Source organism: Pelmatolapia mariae, linkage group LG3_W (genome assembly GCF_036321145.2).
Source record: "Pelmatolapia mariae isolate MD_Pm_ZW linkage group LG3_W, Pm_UMD_F_2, whole genome shotgun sequence".
Taxonomy (NCBI): domain Eukaryota; kingdom Metazoa; phylum Chordata; class Actinopteri; order Cichliformes; family Cichlidae; genus Pelmatolapia; species Pelmatolapia mariae.
The window spans coordinates 79,483,496-79,500,969 of NC_086229.1; the positions used below are offsets into that span (position 1 = coordinate 79,483,496).

Here is a 17,474-nt window from a genome sequence, read left to right on the forward strand (position 1 = left end):
TCTCCTCACTTGGCATGGACTGAGTATGCACATAACTGTCTCACCTCCTCAGCTACAGGTCTTTCTCCTTATCAGGTTTTCCTGGGATACCAACCACTGTTGTTCCCAGAAGTGGCCATTTCTTCAGTTCTATGTGGCTAGAACGGAAGAAAACTTGGAACCTTGCCAGAGTCTGTCCTACCGCTGAAAGACCTCAGCTCCATGCTATGTGCAAGGTCAGAATGTGTGGTTTTCCTCTAGAGCTATTCCTCTGAAATGCCTGTCTAGAAAGTTAGCTAGAAACTGCTTTACTCCTTTTGGAACTATGTGATTAACTCTGTGCTCCTTTTTTATAGTGCTCACTCTTACTGTGACGACTGCTTTCTGCTCTGGCTTTCCCTGTGACCGTGTTGTTACAAATTCTTGTTGTCACTAAAACGTTTGAACTCCTAGTTGCTTCACTCGAGTCTGCTTTTGAGTCCAGCTTTTTGTTACAGCCTTAAGAGACTCAAGTACTGAGAGTGTGCGTTAATAAAAAAACAAACAAAAAAAATTGTTAGGCTCTAATGTCAGTCTGTGGCTGTTCTAGATATTTGTAGAACAATTACCAAAAAAAGAAGCCACAACATGCTCCAAATCAAAACCCCAGCCCACCCACTACTTCCCTCACAATTTCCAGGTATATATTCCTCTTGTTCTTACTCTCATCTTCAAAGCTTACAGAATCAGAGGAAAGGTAAGAAAAACCTTTTATAATAATGAACATCTTAAGCAGAGTCAGTTCTTTGTGAATTTATGGTACTGGTTAGTTAGTTTCATCATCAGTAAGCTCCTGTGAGTTAGCTGAAGGAAAACTATACTTTCCTCAAGACAAACATGATCTAGATGTGTGATAATTATCATTGCTGTCAGCACAGTGATGATAAAGGAAGCTACAGTTTAGCCCTTTAAACTCATTTTAGCCACTATTCTTTCATACACTAATCTGCATTAGCTCACGGTTTGGTAAATGTTAGCTGATGGGTTTTATGTGTAACATGTAATGCACTACAACTGAAAATACCCTTTACATGACAGCATCTTAGGCACAGTAGCCAATGAAACTTTGCTTTGTTTGCACTATAAATGAATTCAGATAGCAGCTTGCAACGTGAGAATGATTCAAGAAATAAACTGCATGCCAAATTTAGGATTTGTTAGAAACACCAAGCCTCTCCTGTCCCTGTTTAGTATGCTTGAATGAACCTGAAGTTAGCTAAACTCTCATAACTGTAATGGAACTAAAAATGCATTTTACAATTGGACTAGCATTTATGTAGCAATTTTCAAGTCTTGTGCACAGTGCTCAACATGTTTTAAATCACATGTTTATTTAGCTCATATTCACACCTACAGATGTACCATTTTCAGTTCACAGCCAATTTATAATCACCATTTAACCGAATATGAATGTCTTTGGAGAAAAGGGGGTGATAGTGTAAATAGAGTTTAGGCCCATATGTTGCAGTCAACAAGTCTGGGAAGGTTTATTTGGGCAGACAAGACCAAAGTGGAGATGTTTACTCTTTGTGCACAACATCACGTCGGTTGAAAAATTGAACCTAGCGTATAAGCCCAAACACCTCATACCTGCTGTCAAACACAGAGGTGGAAGTACAACGATGGAGCTTGCCTTGCAGTCACAGGACGTGGGTATGTTGCAGTTATCAAGCCAACCATGAACTCCTCTGAGTACCAAAGTATCCTAGAGTGTGTGATGTGATGTCATCTTTCTGACAGCTAAATCCTTACTGAAACTTATGGAATTATATTTTTGTCATAACAAATCTGCAAGCAAAAACAAAATCCGAGTAAATAATTTTACTTCATGGGCGCAATTAAATTCCTCGTGCATAGAACTCGGCAGCTGCACACACAAAGAAGCCAAGATGCGTGCGCGAGTTTCTGCTTTGGACGTCTTGTTGAAGTTTGATATGGCAAGGCAATAGTGCCATAACTTACACTACCTACCTACCTGGTTGAAGAAATGATATAAAAAATGCAGTTTAATAAGTCAGAACAACGTAAAAATGGCGGAGATCTCGACAGAACACCGTATTTTACACCAGTGAATGGTGTTTAAATACCTGTTTTGTGGGGCCCGAAATAGCGGTGTTAAAAGACCTGTAAAAACTTTGTTTTATTCCGCCGTTCCGTGCCAACTGTGATGGTGTTTTCTTTAAATTACGCAGGGCCCTCCTCATGGTTCTCTCATCCAGTTACTTTCAACACCTGTCACCCAAACAAAGAAGAATCAGATTCATCATAGATTCACCTTGCTATATCTGACATAAAGTAAACTTAATTTATCTAAAAGGTACAGAAGCTGATACTGATTAACAAAAATATAAAACATTTACAGTAAATAATTAAATGAAGTAAAAAGCATTATAGTAGTTCTTGAAATGGCCCAGTTGTGTGAATAAAGTGGTTTAGTGTGTGTTCAGCTGAAACAGCTGAAAAAAATGTTAACATTAAAGAGCAGATTACTTTTTCCCAGACAGATAGTTTGTACAAACCCAGTTCTGAAAATATTGGGCTGCTGTGTAAAATGTAAATTAAGAAAGCAATGATTTCTCAAAGCCAAATGTTTAAACCGACACTGTTGTTAAAAATAACTCGTTTTGAATTTGATGGGAGCAATATGTTTCAAAACAGTTCGGATGGGGCAACAAAAGGCTGGAAAAATAAGTGGTACTCAAAAGAAACAGCTCGAGGGACATTTTAAAAGTAATTGGGTTACTTGGCAACAGGTCAGTAACATGATTAGGTATTTAAAGAGCAACTTAGAGAAACAGAGTTGCTCTGAAGGAAAGGTGGACAGGTTGGTTGATCAGCAAAAACGTCCAGTAACAAATTGTGTAACAATTTCAGAATAATGTTCTTCAGTGTAAAGCTGTGAAGACTTGAAATATTTCATCATCTAGAGTCATCAAAATCTATATCATCAAAACGTTCAGAGGCTCAGAAGAAATCTCTCTGTGGAAACAACGAGGCTGAAAGTCATGTTGTTAGTGATCTTCAAACCCTCAGAGGAAACTGCATTAAAAACAGACATGATTCTGTCATGGAAATCAGCGCATTTCCTCTATCCTTTGGGGCAACAAATCTGAATCACTCTTTTAGAGAAGTACGTGGTGCAGTGGGTTGCCAGAAATATCAATGATGGATGGCAGTTTGTTCAATCACTTCCTCTCCACCACAGCTTCAGAAGTGCTGCCAATCACAGAGCTAGCTTTCCTGAGCAGTTTTTCCAGTGTTTGTGTTGCCAGCTCCAATCTGGCTCCCCAAGAAGACCACAGCAAAGTGCACTGCACTCACCTCAACTGACAGAACATCTCCAATATTCTGGTGCACTCACAAGCTTCCATGCTTGCTCATCCGCTTCTTGTATGCAGGTCTGCTAGTTATGTGACGTACAATGCTGTGATGTCACACCCTCTTGTGCTATGTTCCAAATTCATGTAAGACTTCCAGGGTACTCTGAGTACACTGAGAAGGACATCTTCAGTTTAAAAAAGCAATTATTTTCTGTTCTTGAGATTACTTATTTACATCATAGTTCAGAAAAAGTCACCACATGACCGCTTTAAATTCCACCTCTTTTATTTAGTTTACATGTGGGCACCCTCCAGGGGTCAATACATATATTACTCATACTGGTCTGATTCCAAACTGCATATCTGGTATATACACATGCATGTTGAAAGATGCATGTTGAAATATTCTTGAGACGCTGTTAATAATATTATTAAAATTGAAGGCTATTATACATTAACAGTACTTTAAAAAGAGTAGAACTGTATTTAGATAAAGTTAAGGTCTCCACTTGTGCAGACCGACCACACCAATTCATTCTAGATTCCCTTTGTTGCAAAGTGATTATCTATTCTGTAGCAATCTTTAGCACAATCTTTCCTTATGTACTAAGGCCACCGTGCATTTTAATGAATTTAAAATATAATAAAGCTAACAAAAGACAGAAAGCTTTTTCTGAAAAAGTAGAGAGCTCAACTTTTATGAATAATAAAGTTGTGCTCTATTTAAAGTGATGCCACTTGATAATGAAATTTAATAACATTGTGTCAAGAATACCAATTTCGCTCATCCCACAGGCACATGTAAAACACGCATATGCAGTTTGGAATCAGACCAGCATGAGTCGTACATTTCTTGGCCTCTGGAGGGCATCGACATGTCAACTAAACAAGAGGGGAATTTAAAAAGTGGTCATGTGTTGGTTTGCACGTTTTCTCTCTCTTGTGGGTTGTGAGTGCAGATAGGACACCAGTGTTTTTCTACCAGTGTTTTTCTACGTGTACAGCACTTCTGTCTCTTTGCAACATATCTGCCTGCCCCCGTGTTCCTGTATTTTAAATGATGTCACACTTTCTTCAGATGTATCTAAGATTTGAACCAAAATACAAAGATGAAAGCAAATTTGAATTTTCTTTTGGAAAACATGGATGCTGTCCTCTGTGCTGAAGACCATCCAGCTTGTTTTAAGCATCAAAGTTCAAATCCTGCTTCTCTGATGGTCTGAGGGTGCATTAGTGCCTACCGCATTGGCAACTGGCTCATCTGTAGAGCAGCATCAGTGGTGAAAGGTATACACTGATTAACTTTATCTGCTTCAAGTAAAGAGTCAGAGGGAGTGCAGTTCATGTAGACTGTGTGTCAGATATATTCAATTAGCAAAAAAACGTTTTTCATAATCGTCCAGTAACAATGAAGGTGTTGCATCATGTAGGATTTCCACATAGTTCTAATAACCTTGTAGTTTGACTCCAAAAAAGAAAGAAAAGCAGGCTGTACATTTCGTTACATTAAAAATATTTCCTTATGTGCTTGTTTTATCATATCATTTTAGAGCAGCTCTAAAATACGCTGTCAAAGAATTGTGCAAAAAATATTTGAACAGTAATAATAGAAAGCAGAAAGATGTGTCATGTTTCCCTGTGATCTGCAGATCCAGGACTGGAGACCAGAGTGATGGATCTACAGCAGGCATAACTGAAGTTAATCCAGTGGTTAGGTGCACAGAGATAACCACAAAGCATAAAAACAGCAATTACTAGCACACAGCAGCTACAAGTATGTATGTGTGTAACATACTTATAAGAGCCTTAGATTTACATAACATGATAGCAACAACCTGAACTGTATATCAGACACTAGTTCAGACAACTGAGCTCCTTACCAAGGACAGCCCGTCACATCCTCCTGTCCACTCCACAGTCTGTCTGTTCAGAGAACCTGAAATATTATATGGATGAAATATTACAGTTGAAGCTGAACACAGAGTGAGTGGAGCTCTGCAGCCACATGTGTACAGCTGTTTCACTGAGTGAAGCACAGTCACCAACAACAACATAAACACGTTCTATATTAGTTCACATTTTTTAAAATTACGTTTACTCAATAGGCTAATAAACAATTTGATCTTTTTCTTAGGGATGATGTGTGCTTCTCATTATGTTATTATTATTATTATTTTTAATGATGTAAACTATGTTATACTGTACAGCAGATTAATGGGACGGCATTGCAGAGGCTTCAGAACTTGCCTTAGAATCCTCTGATTTAAAATATTTCTTCAACATTAAATAAATCCAGTAACAGTTGTCGGTATTTATTACCAATATTTATTAACATTACCTAATTGCCTGTTGATAATTAATTCGTCAAACTTTATTTTTCAAATTGTGAACAAATACAGTTTTAAACAGCGTTTCTGTGGCTACCACAGTGTATCTCAATTTAATGCAGTAACCTGAAGTGTCCATCAAAGTGACCAATCACATTAGGACCCCTTCCTCCTTTGGCCTCCAGACAGTCAAAAGTAAGTTCATTAACGTGAGCAGGATTTCTCTCCGAGCGCAGAGAGGTACCCGTGAAAGCGTAAAACTGTAGTAACACGTGCAAAGCAGACACTCGCTCGTGCACAATGGCTTCTTTATTCTTCGTTGTTGGTGCAGGTGGTATGAGAAATACAAACTGTCGTGCAACAGGACAATGACTGTAACAGAAAAGAGCCTGACCTAAATGCTGTGGTGAGACCTCTGTATAAATAGACACCTACAAACCTCAATGAAAAGGTGGGCCAAAATTCATACACAATAAGATATGAGAGTCAAAGTTGTTCAGAAAACAGTGATGGTGTGTGCTTAATTTTTCACACAGTGCTTCTGCATTTTTGACCTAGTTATCACTACACAGGGACAAATAGTAATATGTGAAGTGTCTTTGGCCTTCTGATATTGGATTTGCTTAATTTTAAGGCCCAAGGCCTGACCTATGAACCAGAATTTGGGTCAAATGAGGAAACTTGAGGTATTATTTGCAGTCTGAATATTATAAAAGTTATTCACTTCATACTAGGGGAACCACTGGAGACCAAACTTGCTCGGGAGCAGATTATAGTGTAAAATAGTGATCAACAGGTTTGCAATCACCCTCTACCAATATTCTAGCAGCAATATTTCTGTAAAATTCATCTGACCTCTGTGCATGAATAGTAGATGGGTCTTTTTATTGACTCTGCTTCGCGGCTACAAATAAGATAGATTTTATTAATATTTATGTAAATTTGGCACAAATGCTAAGGAAATTTGTATTGTGTTGATTCTTTTCTGTAACAATGCTTCTTGGTAATAAATCTTATGAAATTGGTAAGTCTATTTATTTCCCCTTAAATGGCGCTGCATTTGTAAGGTTGTGAGTAGAGATCCGATTGTAATAATACATAATGATAATACTACTAATAATAATAATGATAAGACATTTTTATTCATGTTATCGCTTTGGAATGCTGTGGCACAAAAACTGTTTTGTATTCTAAAGAACAAAACTTCCTGACGTAGTAAGATTCTTTTTCTTTTCTTTGGGGGTCCTGCCCTAATTCGTATCACCACTGGGATTCCTGCCTGCTATGATGGGTCACCGTGATCTAATTGCCAAATAGCATAACTTTATATCATAAAGTCCTATTCAGTGGCTTCCAATCATCTGTCGTTATTGAAATGGAAGCAGGCTTCCAACTTGGAGAGGTACTAGGGCTCACTCCACAATGCTGAAACTTGCATCTAGAAGTTCAACAGCACAGTCGATAGCAGGATGAGCTATTTGGCAGTGGCAGAGAGATTTGGCAGGGTTTTCATGGACCAACCAACATAGTCAACTCTGCTACTTAACCCACTCTGCTAGACAGATTAAATTGAAAAAAAAAAAAAGAGTAGAAAGTAAATAAAAATGCAATGCAATAATTTGCAAAAATGGAAGCATCACATTTCAAAAAGGGTGGGACAAGGGCAACAAACGGTTGTTTTTAAAGTTACCAAAATGTAATTTTGGCAACATGAGATGTTTTGCTCAACAAATTACAATATTCCAGTGATGTTAATAACAACATTTTTGGTTTGGCAAAAACTTTTACATCAGACATCTTGTGGTCTGATGTAAAAATCCTAGATCCTAGTTACAGCCCAGAGAGCCTGGCAAACATGTTACCGCCTATGTTATTGAAACACATCAACCTTTTAAGGATGCTATAGACACATGTAAAGTCTGCTGGAGAAATAAATAAAGATCACACAGCTGGAAGCTAGCTAAAATTTTTCATGTTTCCATATAATTTTTGGTTACAGGTTAGTGTACAACCTCTGCTGTTCCCAAGCCTGGATAATTGGAAGGATTCTTCAAATAAGGGAGCAGCTGAGAGTTGTAAAGACAACGTTTTACATTACTGATGCTAGAAGTTGTTGCTTTCTCAACAACAGTTCCTGTACTTGTTGAAGGGAAAAATAAATGCAATTAAATTTAGGTGTCAAGGCTGTCTGCTGGCAGGCAGGATAAAGGACCCAATATGCAGACTCGTGGAGGCGGAATCCAAAATCTACTGCTTAATTGTAGGCCAAGTCAAAAAACAGAACAAAACTTAAACTAAACCATGAAGGCTGAGAACAGAAACACACAAGCCAATCTGAGGGTACAACACAACACTGACACAAAGAAACACGGGGCTTAAATACACTGAGAAAGTCATCAAGGAATTAGAGACAGGAGGGGAACACAGCTGGGAGGAATGAGACCTAACAAGACAGGGGGAGTGAAGCTAGCAACACTGACATAAGACATAACCCTTCAAAATAAAACAGGAAACAATTCACAAAGACGCAGACTAAGAAACACGGACTTTACACAGAGGGAACACACGGGCAGAGAAGGCTAAGCACAGAGCTAAATCTTAAACCAGAATAAACTGAAACATAGATTTATATTAATAATCAACAAAGCACAACAAGAGAATCAGAAAACAATCCATAATGCAAAATTAAATGAAAACATAAGAACTCAGAATCCTAGGTCAGAATGACCCACAACCGTGACACTAGGATTTTCTTGTCATCCATCCATCCATCCATCCATCGCCTTCCGCTTGTCTGGGGTCAGGTCATCAGGGCAGCAGCCTAATGGAGGATGCCCAGATCTTTCTCTCCCCAGCCACCTTCTTCAGCTGATCCATGGGAACACCAAGATGTTCACCTGGATCAATGGGAATGCAGTTTATAAACTGAGTTCATGAGTTTTAAAAGATGTACTCATAATTTTACTGTCAAGGGTTTTTGTAGTGATTTACAGGAACCAGGAAATATAAAAATATCCACACTATGGACAGTCATGTTTCAAACCAGCTGTTATCTTTTTCATATTCTAGCATTTGATTTCTCCGTACACAGGAGCAACAACCACTATAACCCTTCAATGCGTCTCCATTTCTACCTTCTTTCCTCCAGAAATGGCCATCTACCAGCAGCCCACCCAGGTAGTGACGGTCACCACCACTAATCTAAACCATGGGGAGTGGAGCACTGGTCTCTTTGATTGCTTGAGTGATATGGACACTTGTAAGTTAACCTAGCAAACTCTATAAACAGTAGGGGTTTTTGCGTTAACACTCTAAACAGACATTTATTCAGAGAGTCTTGAGTATCTGAGGATCTGAAGTTGGGGCTGAAGTCAGCATATAAAACATGGGATGCACAAGCCAGTTATGGAAGGACAACTTACTCAAAGTGAAGTAAACATGTGTTTCTGCATATTCTTCTTCTTCCGTCAAGGTTGCTGTGGCCTTTGGTGTTTTCCCTGCATGCAGTGTGATACAGCCAATAAGCACGGCTGTTGTTGCTGCCTCCCAGTCCTGGATGTATGCTGCGTGGTGTCGTCTTTCCTCAGCAAGTCCATCAGAGAGCGCTACGGGATCGATGTAAGGCTGGGAGTGGGGGAGGGTCAAGGTTATTGTTGTTAGCTAAAAACTAAACTGAGGAGAGATAACCTATAACAGACGCCCCGATTAACAAAGTCCATGTGAGGTGTTGAGGAACCAGGACACCCTGATAAGAAGTGGGCTCCTGGAACAAGACAGCATAAATGGGCAAGAGATGAAAGTAGGGTGCTGTTAGTATGCTACTACCCCAGCAGAAGGGGTTACATGAATAGGATGAGGGACTATGGAATCTTCGATACCCAGCATACCCTAACTAGTAGCTCAGTGTTCCAATATTCGGAAGAAGGGAACCCTCTCACCACTAGAGATTGAGGATGTACAACAACAATGATATGGCATGGGAGAGCCAGGAAAAACAGGTCAGAGAGCAGATATCCTCATCCCCACCCTAGACTGGTACCAAGCCCCAAGTGTGATGGAAGAAGGATTGTTGAGTGTGAGAGGAACTGATCTGTAAGGATCATGGCGAAGCTTGAAACCTAGATCCTCTGTAGCCGGTTACCAAGATTACGTGAAGTACACTCTGAAGGTCTACTAGATGATGTGAATGCAGTACTACAGACAATGCCTACTGCGGCCATTACTGAGACTAACCAGCTGAACAGCAACAAGGAGCAGCCAAGATCAAGGTATTGTGGTAGGAGGTTAGCTCTTGGAGCTGCAAAAAGGTGCAATGAAGAAGGTGCCTAAGTTTCAGGCAGCTTCCAAGGCCAAGGCCTTGAAGAGGTATATCAGAGAGACAGAAGGTACGAGAATGAATAAGCACATGGGAGAAGGACGCAAGCCATAACGGCAATGTTTGTTGGCTTGTGGATCTAAGAGCAGACTTAAGATCAGACCACAGCAACCTCCCTGAACAGGGTACAGTAACCATCACTAGTGGCAGACATCCAAGAAATGGTCTCCAGTATGTAAAAGTTGGACAGCACCAGGCCCCGCCATGGTTTACTCCCACTAGCTGAAGAAGCTGACTGCAATCCATGAGAGTCTAGCAGCACAAATGAACTAGCTGCTAGTCGATTAGCGACACCAGGAATGGCTAACTGAAGGCCGGACAATCCTGATACCCAAGGAACCCCAGAAGGGACCGGCCCCATCCAACTACTGGCCAATAACAGTCCTCAGTACTACATGGAAGCTTCTGTCAGGCATCGTGGTGATAGATGTAGCGATACCAAATGACAGCAACATGAAGAAGAAGGAACACAAGAAGCTTGAGAAGTACCAAGGGCGATCCGCGCTTACTCACTAACGGAGATTTGCCACATTAATGCGGTTTTAACTCACTAATGCTGACATCACTAATATTTATATTAGTGCTGTCAGCGTTAGCGAGTTAACGTGGATCACCCTGTGCGAGGGCTCCACGGCGTCAATGCATTAGCATTAACGGGTTAGCGCCTTGACCCTCCCTCTTAATTATTCAATTATAATTAAGATTTAAATCATCTGCGTACTTAGTTTTCGTGAATAGTTGGATGGGCCATTCCTATGAATTGTGGGATGGCATTTTCTCCTCTCCTTTCATAAAGGATGGTCCAGTCAATCGTTTGCTATAGGAGGTAATAAAATAATGATTGAAGCTGTTTTCCTGTGTTTCCCTTTCTAGTTGTGCTGATTTGAATAATTAAAAATATGTCTGAATAGTCTTAAACTGACACTCACAGGCCCTCTTATTGTTATGCCAGTGTGACTGCTGATACAGTAGTTACAACCATGACAAATGAAACCACAGTAACTCCTGCTTCAATCTTGTCTCTCACTCTTCTCCTCTTTTCTTCTCCATCCTGCAGGGCTCGTGCTTTGATGACTGGTATAAAGCATTTTGCTGTTACATGTGTTTCTGGTGCCAGATGCATCGCGAGGTGAAGATCAGGAATGGCCTGTAGCTCACCATCTCAATGATGGTCACCACTCAAGTTGTCAGAGGACAGTATGTAACCATTTTGGCTGTTGGTTGAGTGAATATGACAAAGTTATTTGGTATAATTTTGAGATGACACAATAAATAAGAAAAGTTGATTTCTGCTTCTACAGTATTAGGCAAAAACAAACAATTTAGCCTGACACACGAGCTGCCTTTTTCCCCGCCACAACAAGAATTTCTAAGTTCCTGTGCTCCTGTGGTTTAGTGCAATATGTAGAATCAAGATTTTTTTAGGTTTGGCAGCATGTTGGGTATATAATATAATTGGGAACATTCGTTTACTCTGGCCAGAAAAATCTGTGTAATTTCACATGCTCACAGTTATTGTAATCTTTCTGAACTTTTGCTGAAATTAAAAATTATTCATATTCACCCAGTATGTAGCTGTACTTTAGTTTTTGGTGCTAGTGCTTTTGAGCTCTTCAGATGATGATGTTAGTTCCCTTATGTGTTTCTTTTATGTCCCAGTCTTATCTCTGTGTTTGTGCTTAGTATCTTTTGCGCTCAGGTTAAGACAGAAACCTTTCTGTCTTTGTGTCAAGTCTGAATATTTGAGTCCTTGCCTCTGTGTTAATTAGTCACCATCCCTTCATGTCTCCTCACTCTCAGCTCCCTAATGTTTCTAGTATGTTTTTTTCTAGTATAGGTTTTGGTTACAGTTTTTTCAGATCCCCTTTACATTCTTGCATTTTTCATTTGCTCATCGTCCAAATAAATGGCTCATTTTCAGCTTAACCTCACCTTCCAATGAGTGTGCATTTTGGATCCTGACCACTCACCTCTTCAAGTTTTGACAACTCACCCTTGACTTCTAAGTTGGATTCTGTTCATTTCAATTTTATTTATCACATATCATAGTGACAGATCATAATAATTGCTTTATATTGTAAAGAAAAGACCCAAGGTTGTGTTCAGCTGTGCGTTTTAAAAAGTCAGGTGAAGACAATACTGTTCTCCACCAAGATACCCGATCTAGCAGCACTTTCTGCTTAACAAGCTCATCATTAGATTTTAATCACATGTAAACTTCTCACAAAGCACAAAGAAAAAGCTTCCAACTAAACCCACAAAACCTCTGAAAGTTCAGTGAAACCCATGAACTCATGAAAGCAGTTATAGCTGTGCTCACAACCACACAAAGTTATCAGGTCATGGGTGTGTAATTGTTACACATTTAAATCCCTGAAAACCGACAGTTAGGGGATGCAACATGTTTATAACAACAACAACAAAATGGATCTCCTACTAGCTACTCACTCCAGTGATCTACAAAAACATGAGTATATAGTGAAAATCACCGTGGTAACAAAGCATGTGCTGAAATTAAGGTTTTCACTTTTTGGTACTTCCCTTGCTGACATAAGAAATAGTGTATAGTAAAGGTAAAAGCCTGTTTATCACAGCTGCTATTAAACCCCGATCCTTTTATCCCCATGATAGAACAGAGAAAACCGACTCATAGTGTGTTAAAACATTTATATTTCTTTTTATTCAATCATCGGAAGAGAGAGACCCCTGCACAGCTCAAACGCCAGTTGCAAGAGCTCTAACATTAGAATCATAAGCTGTGCCTCATATAGGTTTTATTTTGGTACTTTACACGTCACACAGTTTCATTACAAGTGAAACTCCTATTCAGTTCCTCTTTTCTGTGTCTGATTTATTAATATGCCTGTGCACTAAAACTTGGTGTTTTTCAGTCTGGCTGAGCACTTAGTTTGTGAGTCAAAGGTGGCCTTGCTCTACAAGCCTTCATTATTAAAGTACATAAAACAATCTAATGAGCAGATACACATTAAAAAATATTTCTTTTGTCCCTAACACTGCTCACATTGTTTCTTGTCAAAGGTGTTACCAGATGGTTGTGTGTCTCTGAAAACTCCTGTGGATCCTGTAGATGTCTCACTTTGCAAAATGTGTTTCAGTGAGTAACAAGGTGTTCAGAATTTTGCAAAAAGTTTAAATGACATATGTAAGTGGTTTAGGTCAGTGTAGAGAACGGGAGTTGAGCTTTAGCAATTCAGAAAACTGCTATAATCGACTGTTGAGGAATAGCATGCACTCAACATTTATACTGTTTAAGTCTTTGAATGTTCTAACATTCAGCAATTCAAAGCTGGAAAATGTTTTTTGATATGAGGAAATTAAGCTTTTTGTTTTAGCCTTAGAGGGCCTCAAGAAACTCAAGTACTGACAGGCGTGAACTGTTTTGAAAAACATTGTTAGGGTCTCCACATGAGCTCTTAGACTGATGTCAGTCTGCGACTGTTCTAGATATTTGTAGAACAATTTTTTTTTAAAAGCCACAAAATGTTCCAAATCATAACCTCAGCCCACCCACTACTTCCCTCACAATTTCCAGGTATATATTCCTCTTGTTCTTACTCTCATCTTCAAAGCTTACAGAACCAGAGGAAAGGTAAGAAAAACCTTTTATACTAATGAACATCTTAAACACAGTTCTTTGTGAACTTATGATACTGGTTGGTATATAGTTAGTTTCATCAGTAAGCTGTTGTGAGTTAGTTAAAGGACAATGGTAAAAATTACAATAAAAATGTAAAAATGTTTATTTCTTCACGACAAACATGATCTGGATGTGTGAGAATTATCATTGCTGTCAGCACAGTGAGGATAAAGGAAGTTACAGTTTAGCTTTTTAAACTCATTTCAACAACTATTCTGTCATACACTAATCTGCATTAGCTCACAGGTGGGTAAATGTTAGTTGATGGGTTTTATGTATATATATATAACAACAGCCCCTATATTATTGAAACACATTAACCTTTTAAGAATGCTATAGACATATGTGAAGTCTGCTGGTTACAAGTTAGTCTACAAACTCTGTTGTTCCCAAGCCTGGATAAATGGAAGGACTGGCTTGAAATGTGTAGTGCAATTTGTAAACTGGGTTTTATCAAATGTATGAGTTTTAAAAGATGATTTTAGTGTCAAGGGTCTTTGTAGTGATTTACACAAACTAGGAAACTGTTATTTGTAAAAAAAAAAAAAAAAATGTGGACAGTAATGTCTCAAACCAGCTGTTATCTTTTTCATATTTTAGCATTTGATTTCTCCGTGCACAGAAGCAACATCTACTATAACACTTCAATGCGTCTCCATTTCTACCTTCTTTCCTCCAGAAATGGCTGTCTACCAGCAGTCCACCCAGGTAGTGAATATCATGACCCCTAATCAAAACCCTGGGCATTGGAGCACTGGCCTCTGTGATTGCTGTGCTGATATGGGCACTTGTAAGTTAATCTAGCAAACTCTACAAACAGTAGTGGTTTTTGTATCAACTGTCTCCTCAGACTTTTATTCAGAGGGTCTTGAGTATCTGATCATCTGAAGTTACAGCTGAAGTCAGCATATAAAACACAGGATGCACAAGCCAGTTGTTGAAGGTGTGTCAGGGTTCCTGGGTCGGTGACCCAGCGGTTTCAGTTTGTTCGTGTTCCATGTACCATTAATCAGATTATGTTCAGCTGTGTACTCAACGGTCTCTCATTATCATCCTCATTAGTCTGTGTATTTAAGTCATCAGTTCTCTCCAGCTCATCTTCTTGTCATTGCCTTCGTCTCTCCTACATGTGTGCTCTCAGTTCAGCCAGTCTTCCAGTCAGCCGTTTTATGTTCTGTTCATCTATTCTGTATAATAAACACCGTCTTCATGCCACCCTAACCCGTGAGTCCTGGTTTTGGGTCCTCTCCTTTCCACAGCCACACTGCGATCCCTGACAAGGAGAACTTATTCAAAAGTGAAATAAACTTGTGTCTCTGCATATTTTTCCTCTTCTGTCGAGGTTGCTGTGCCCTTTGGTGTTTCCCCTGCATGCAGTGCGATACAGCCAACAAGCACGGCTGGTGTTGCTGCCTCCCACTCTGTGATGTATGCTGCGTGGTGTCCTGCATGCTCCGCCAGTCAATCAGAGACCGCTATGGCATCCCTGTAAGGCTGGGAGTGTTGTTAGCTAAAAACTAAACTGAGGGGTGAAAACCTATTTTTTGTAAAATCAAAATTTTAAAAAAAGATACGTTTTTTTTGGGAAAACCCTAAAAAAAAAATCAACATAAAAAGGAAGCACTCTGAGAGTGCAAACGTCTGCCAAGCCAACTCACTCTCTGGGCAGTAATTACTTTTAATGAATGGTGTTTTATTTTGTACCGCTTATGATTTTCATATACAGTATCTCACAAAAGTAAGGACACCCCTCAAATTTTTGTAAATATTTTGTTATATCTTTTCACGGGACAACATTGAAGATATGACACTTTGATACAATGTAAAGTAGTCAGTGCACAGCTTGTATAACAGTGTAAATTTACTAAATAACTCAACACACAGCCATTATTGCCTAAACCGCTAGCAACACAAGTGAGTACCACTTGTAGACATCAGAGATCCAACGTGATATTTACAGTGCCCATTATCATTCCCTACATGCCATCATGTTGTTAATAGGAACAATGGCAATGAGAAACATACTGTAGTTTTAATAAATAGCCCTGTGTAGCATTATTATCACTTGGACCATCCACTCCATTTAATGACCTTGAAGGAGAGGTCAGAGGTGTTGGACATACGCAGCACACATGTAACAATCATGTTCTCAACATTATAAGGCTTTTTGTGAATGTTTTTGTAAATAGACCCTTTTTAATCAGAATTTTTTTAAAATCAGAATTCATTCAAAACCTTATAGGTTATTGTGATGAGCTGTGTGCTTTGCTACAAAATTTGGTAACACAGAAAATTGACATAAATGTTCTGCATGCTCTGCATGTGTTTAACAGGCTCTTGTGAAAAATCACTAGCTTATGGCACAAAAGTTAAAATTAAGATTCATAGTAATAGTTAGACGTTTCTATGAATTGTGGGATGGCATTTTCTCCTCTCCTTTCATAAAGGATGGTCCAGTCAATCATTTGCTTTGGAGGTAATAAAAAAACGATTGAAGCGTTATTACAGCTGCCACCACATTCTTATTTCTCTTCTTAAGTGAAACTGACTATTCAAACATACCCCGTGTGCCTTCATCAAACACTTAGACGGCATAACGGCAATTTATTCAGATCAGTTTAACAGGAAACTACAGCTGTGACAAATTCACTTTTATTTACTCACCCAGCTTCTTATCACAGCATCAAAGAACTACGACGTGACTGCTGGTTCACATTTGCCAAGTGAACACTGAGATTACTCTAAATCAGACAAGCATGGAGACTTCCCTGTGTTTCCCTTTCTAGTTGTGCTGATTTGAATAATTAAAAATATGTCTGAATAGTCTTAAACTGACACTTACAGGTCCTCTTATTGTTAAGTCAGTGCGTTTGCTGATACAGTAGTTACAACCATGACAAATGAAACCACAGTAACTTGTACTCCGATCTTCTCTCACACTCTTCTCCTCTTCTTTTTCTCCGTCCTGCAGGGCTCATGCTGTGATGACTGCTGTAAAATAATTTGGTGTTACGAGTGTGTCTGGTGCCAGATGCATCGTGAGGCTAAGATCAGGGCCAACATGCAAACTGCCACCTCAACGGTGGTCACCACTCAAGTTGTCAGTGGATAGGATGTAATTTTGGCTGTCGGTTGAGTGAAGATGGCCAACAGTTATTTGGTATAATTTTGAGATGACAGAATAAATAAGAAAAGTTGACTTCTGCTTCCAGAGTATGAGGTAAAAAGTAATTTAAAAAAAACATAGCCTGACACACGAGCTTCCTTTTTTCCACCCACAGCATTTCAAGAAATTCTAAGTGCTGACGCTTGTGTAGTTCAGTTCAATATGTAGAATCAAGATTTTTTTTAGTTTTGGTAGTGTGTTGGGTATATAATATAATTGAAAATGTTTGTTTGCTCTGGGCAGTAAAAACTGTATAATTTCACATGGTCACTATTATTGTAATCTTTCCCAAGTTGAATTTAACTTTTGACGAAATAAAGCATTATTCATATTCACATATTCATTGTATGTTTTTGCTTAGTTGTGGAGATATGGTTCTTCAAACCCTGAATATGTCACTGGCACATTGGCAGCTGGTCTGGCTGGTCAGCTAGTGTCCTCCAGGGTGTCTGCTTAAACTCCTAAAATGATCAAATGAAAGACCGATTAATCTCCTAAGATGAGGCCTCTTCTTTTGAGGACTTTGTTTCCATTGTTGTTGAGGTCACTGGGTCCTCAACCCAGAGTTTCTGTTTTTTGAGTTTATGGCTTTTGGTCTTGGTAAGACATT

The 17,474-nt window shown here is 39.1% G+C and overlaps 1 protein-coding gene across 1 annotated transcript; it reads left to right on the forward strand.

The window, feature by feature from the left end:
- Positions 1-731: 731 nt before the first annotated feature.
- Positions 732-16,810, forward strand: LOC134624003 (placenta-specific gene 8 protein-like; the record flags this gene model as incomplete). The annotated part of the gene is made up of 6 exons (XM_063468999.1): positions 732-755; positions 8,882-8,924; positions 9,216-9,311; positions 14,378-14,488; positions 15,041-15,186; positions 16,670-16,810. Coding segments are annotated over 6 exons (561 nt in total), but the record flags the coding sequence as incomplete, so codon positions are not given.
- Between the last annotated feature and the right edge of the window lie 664 nt (positions 16,811-17,474).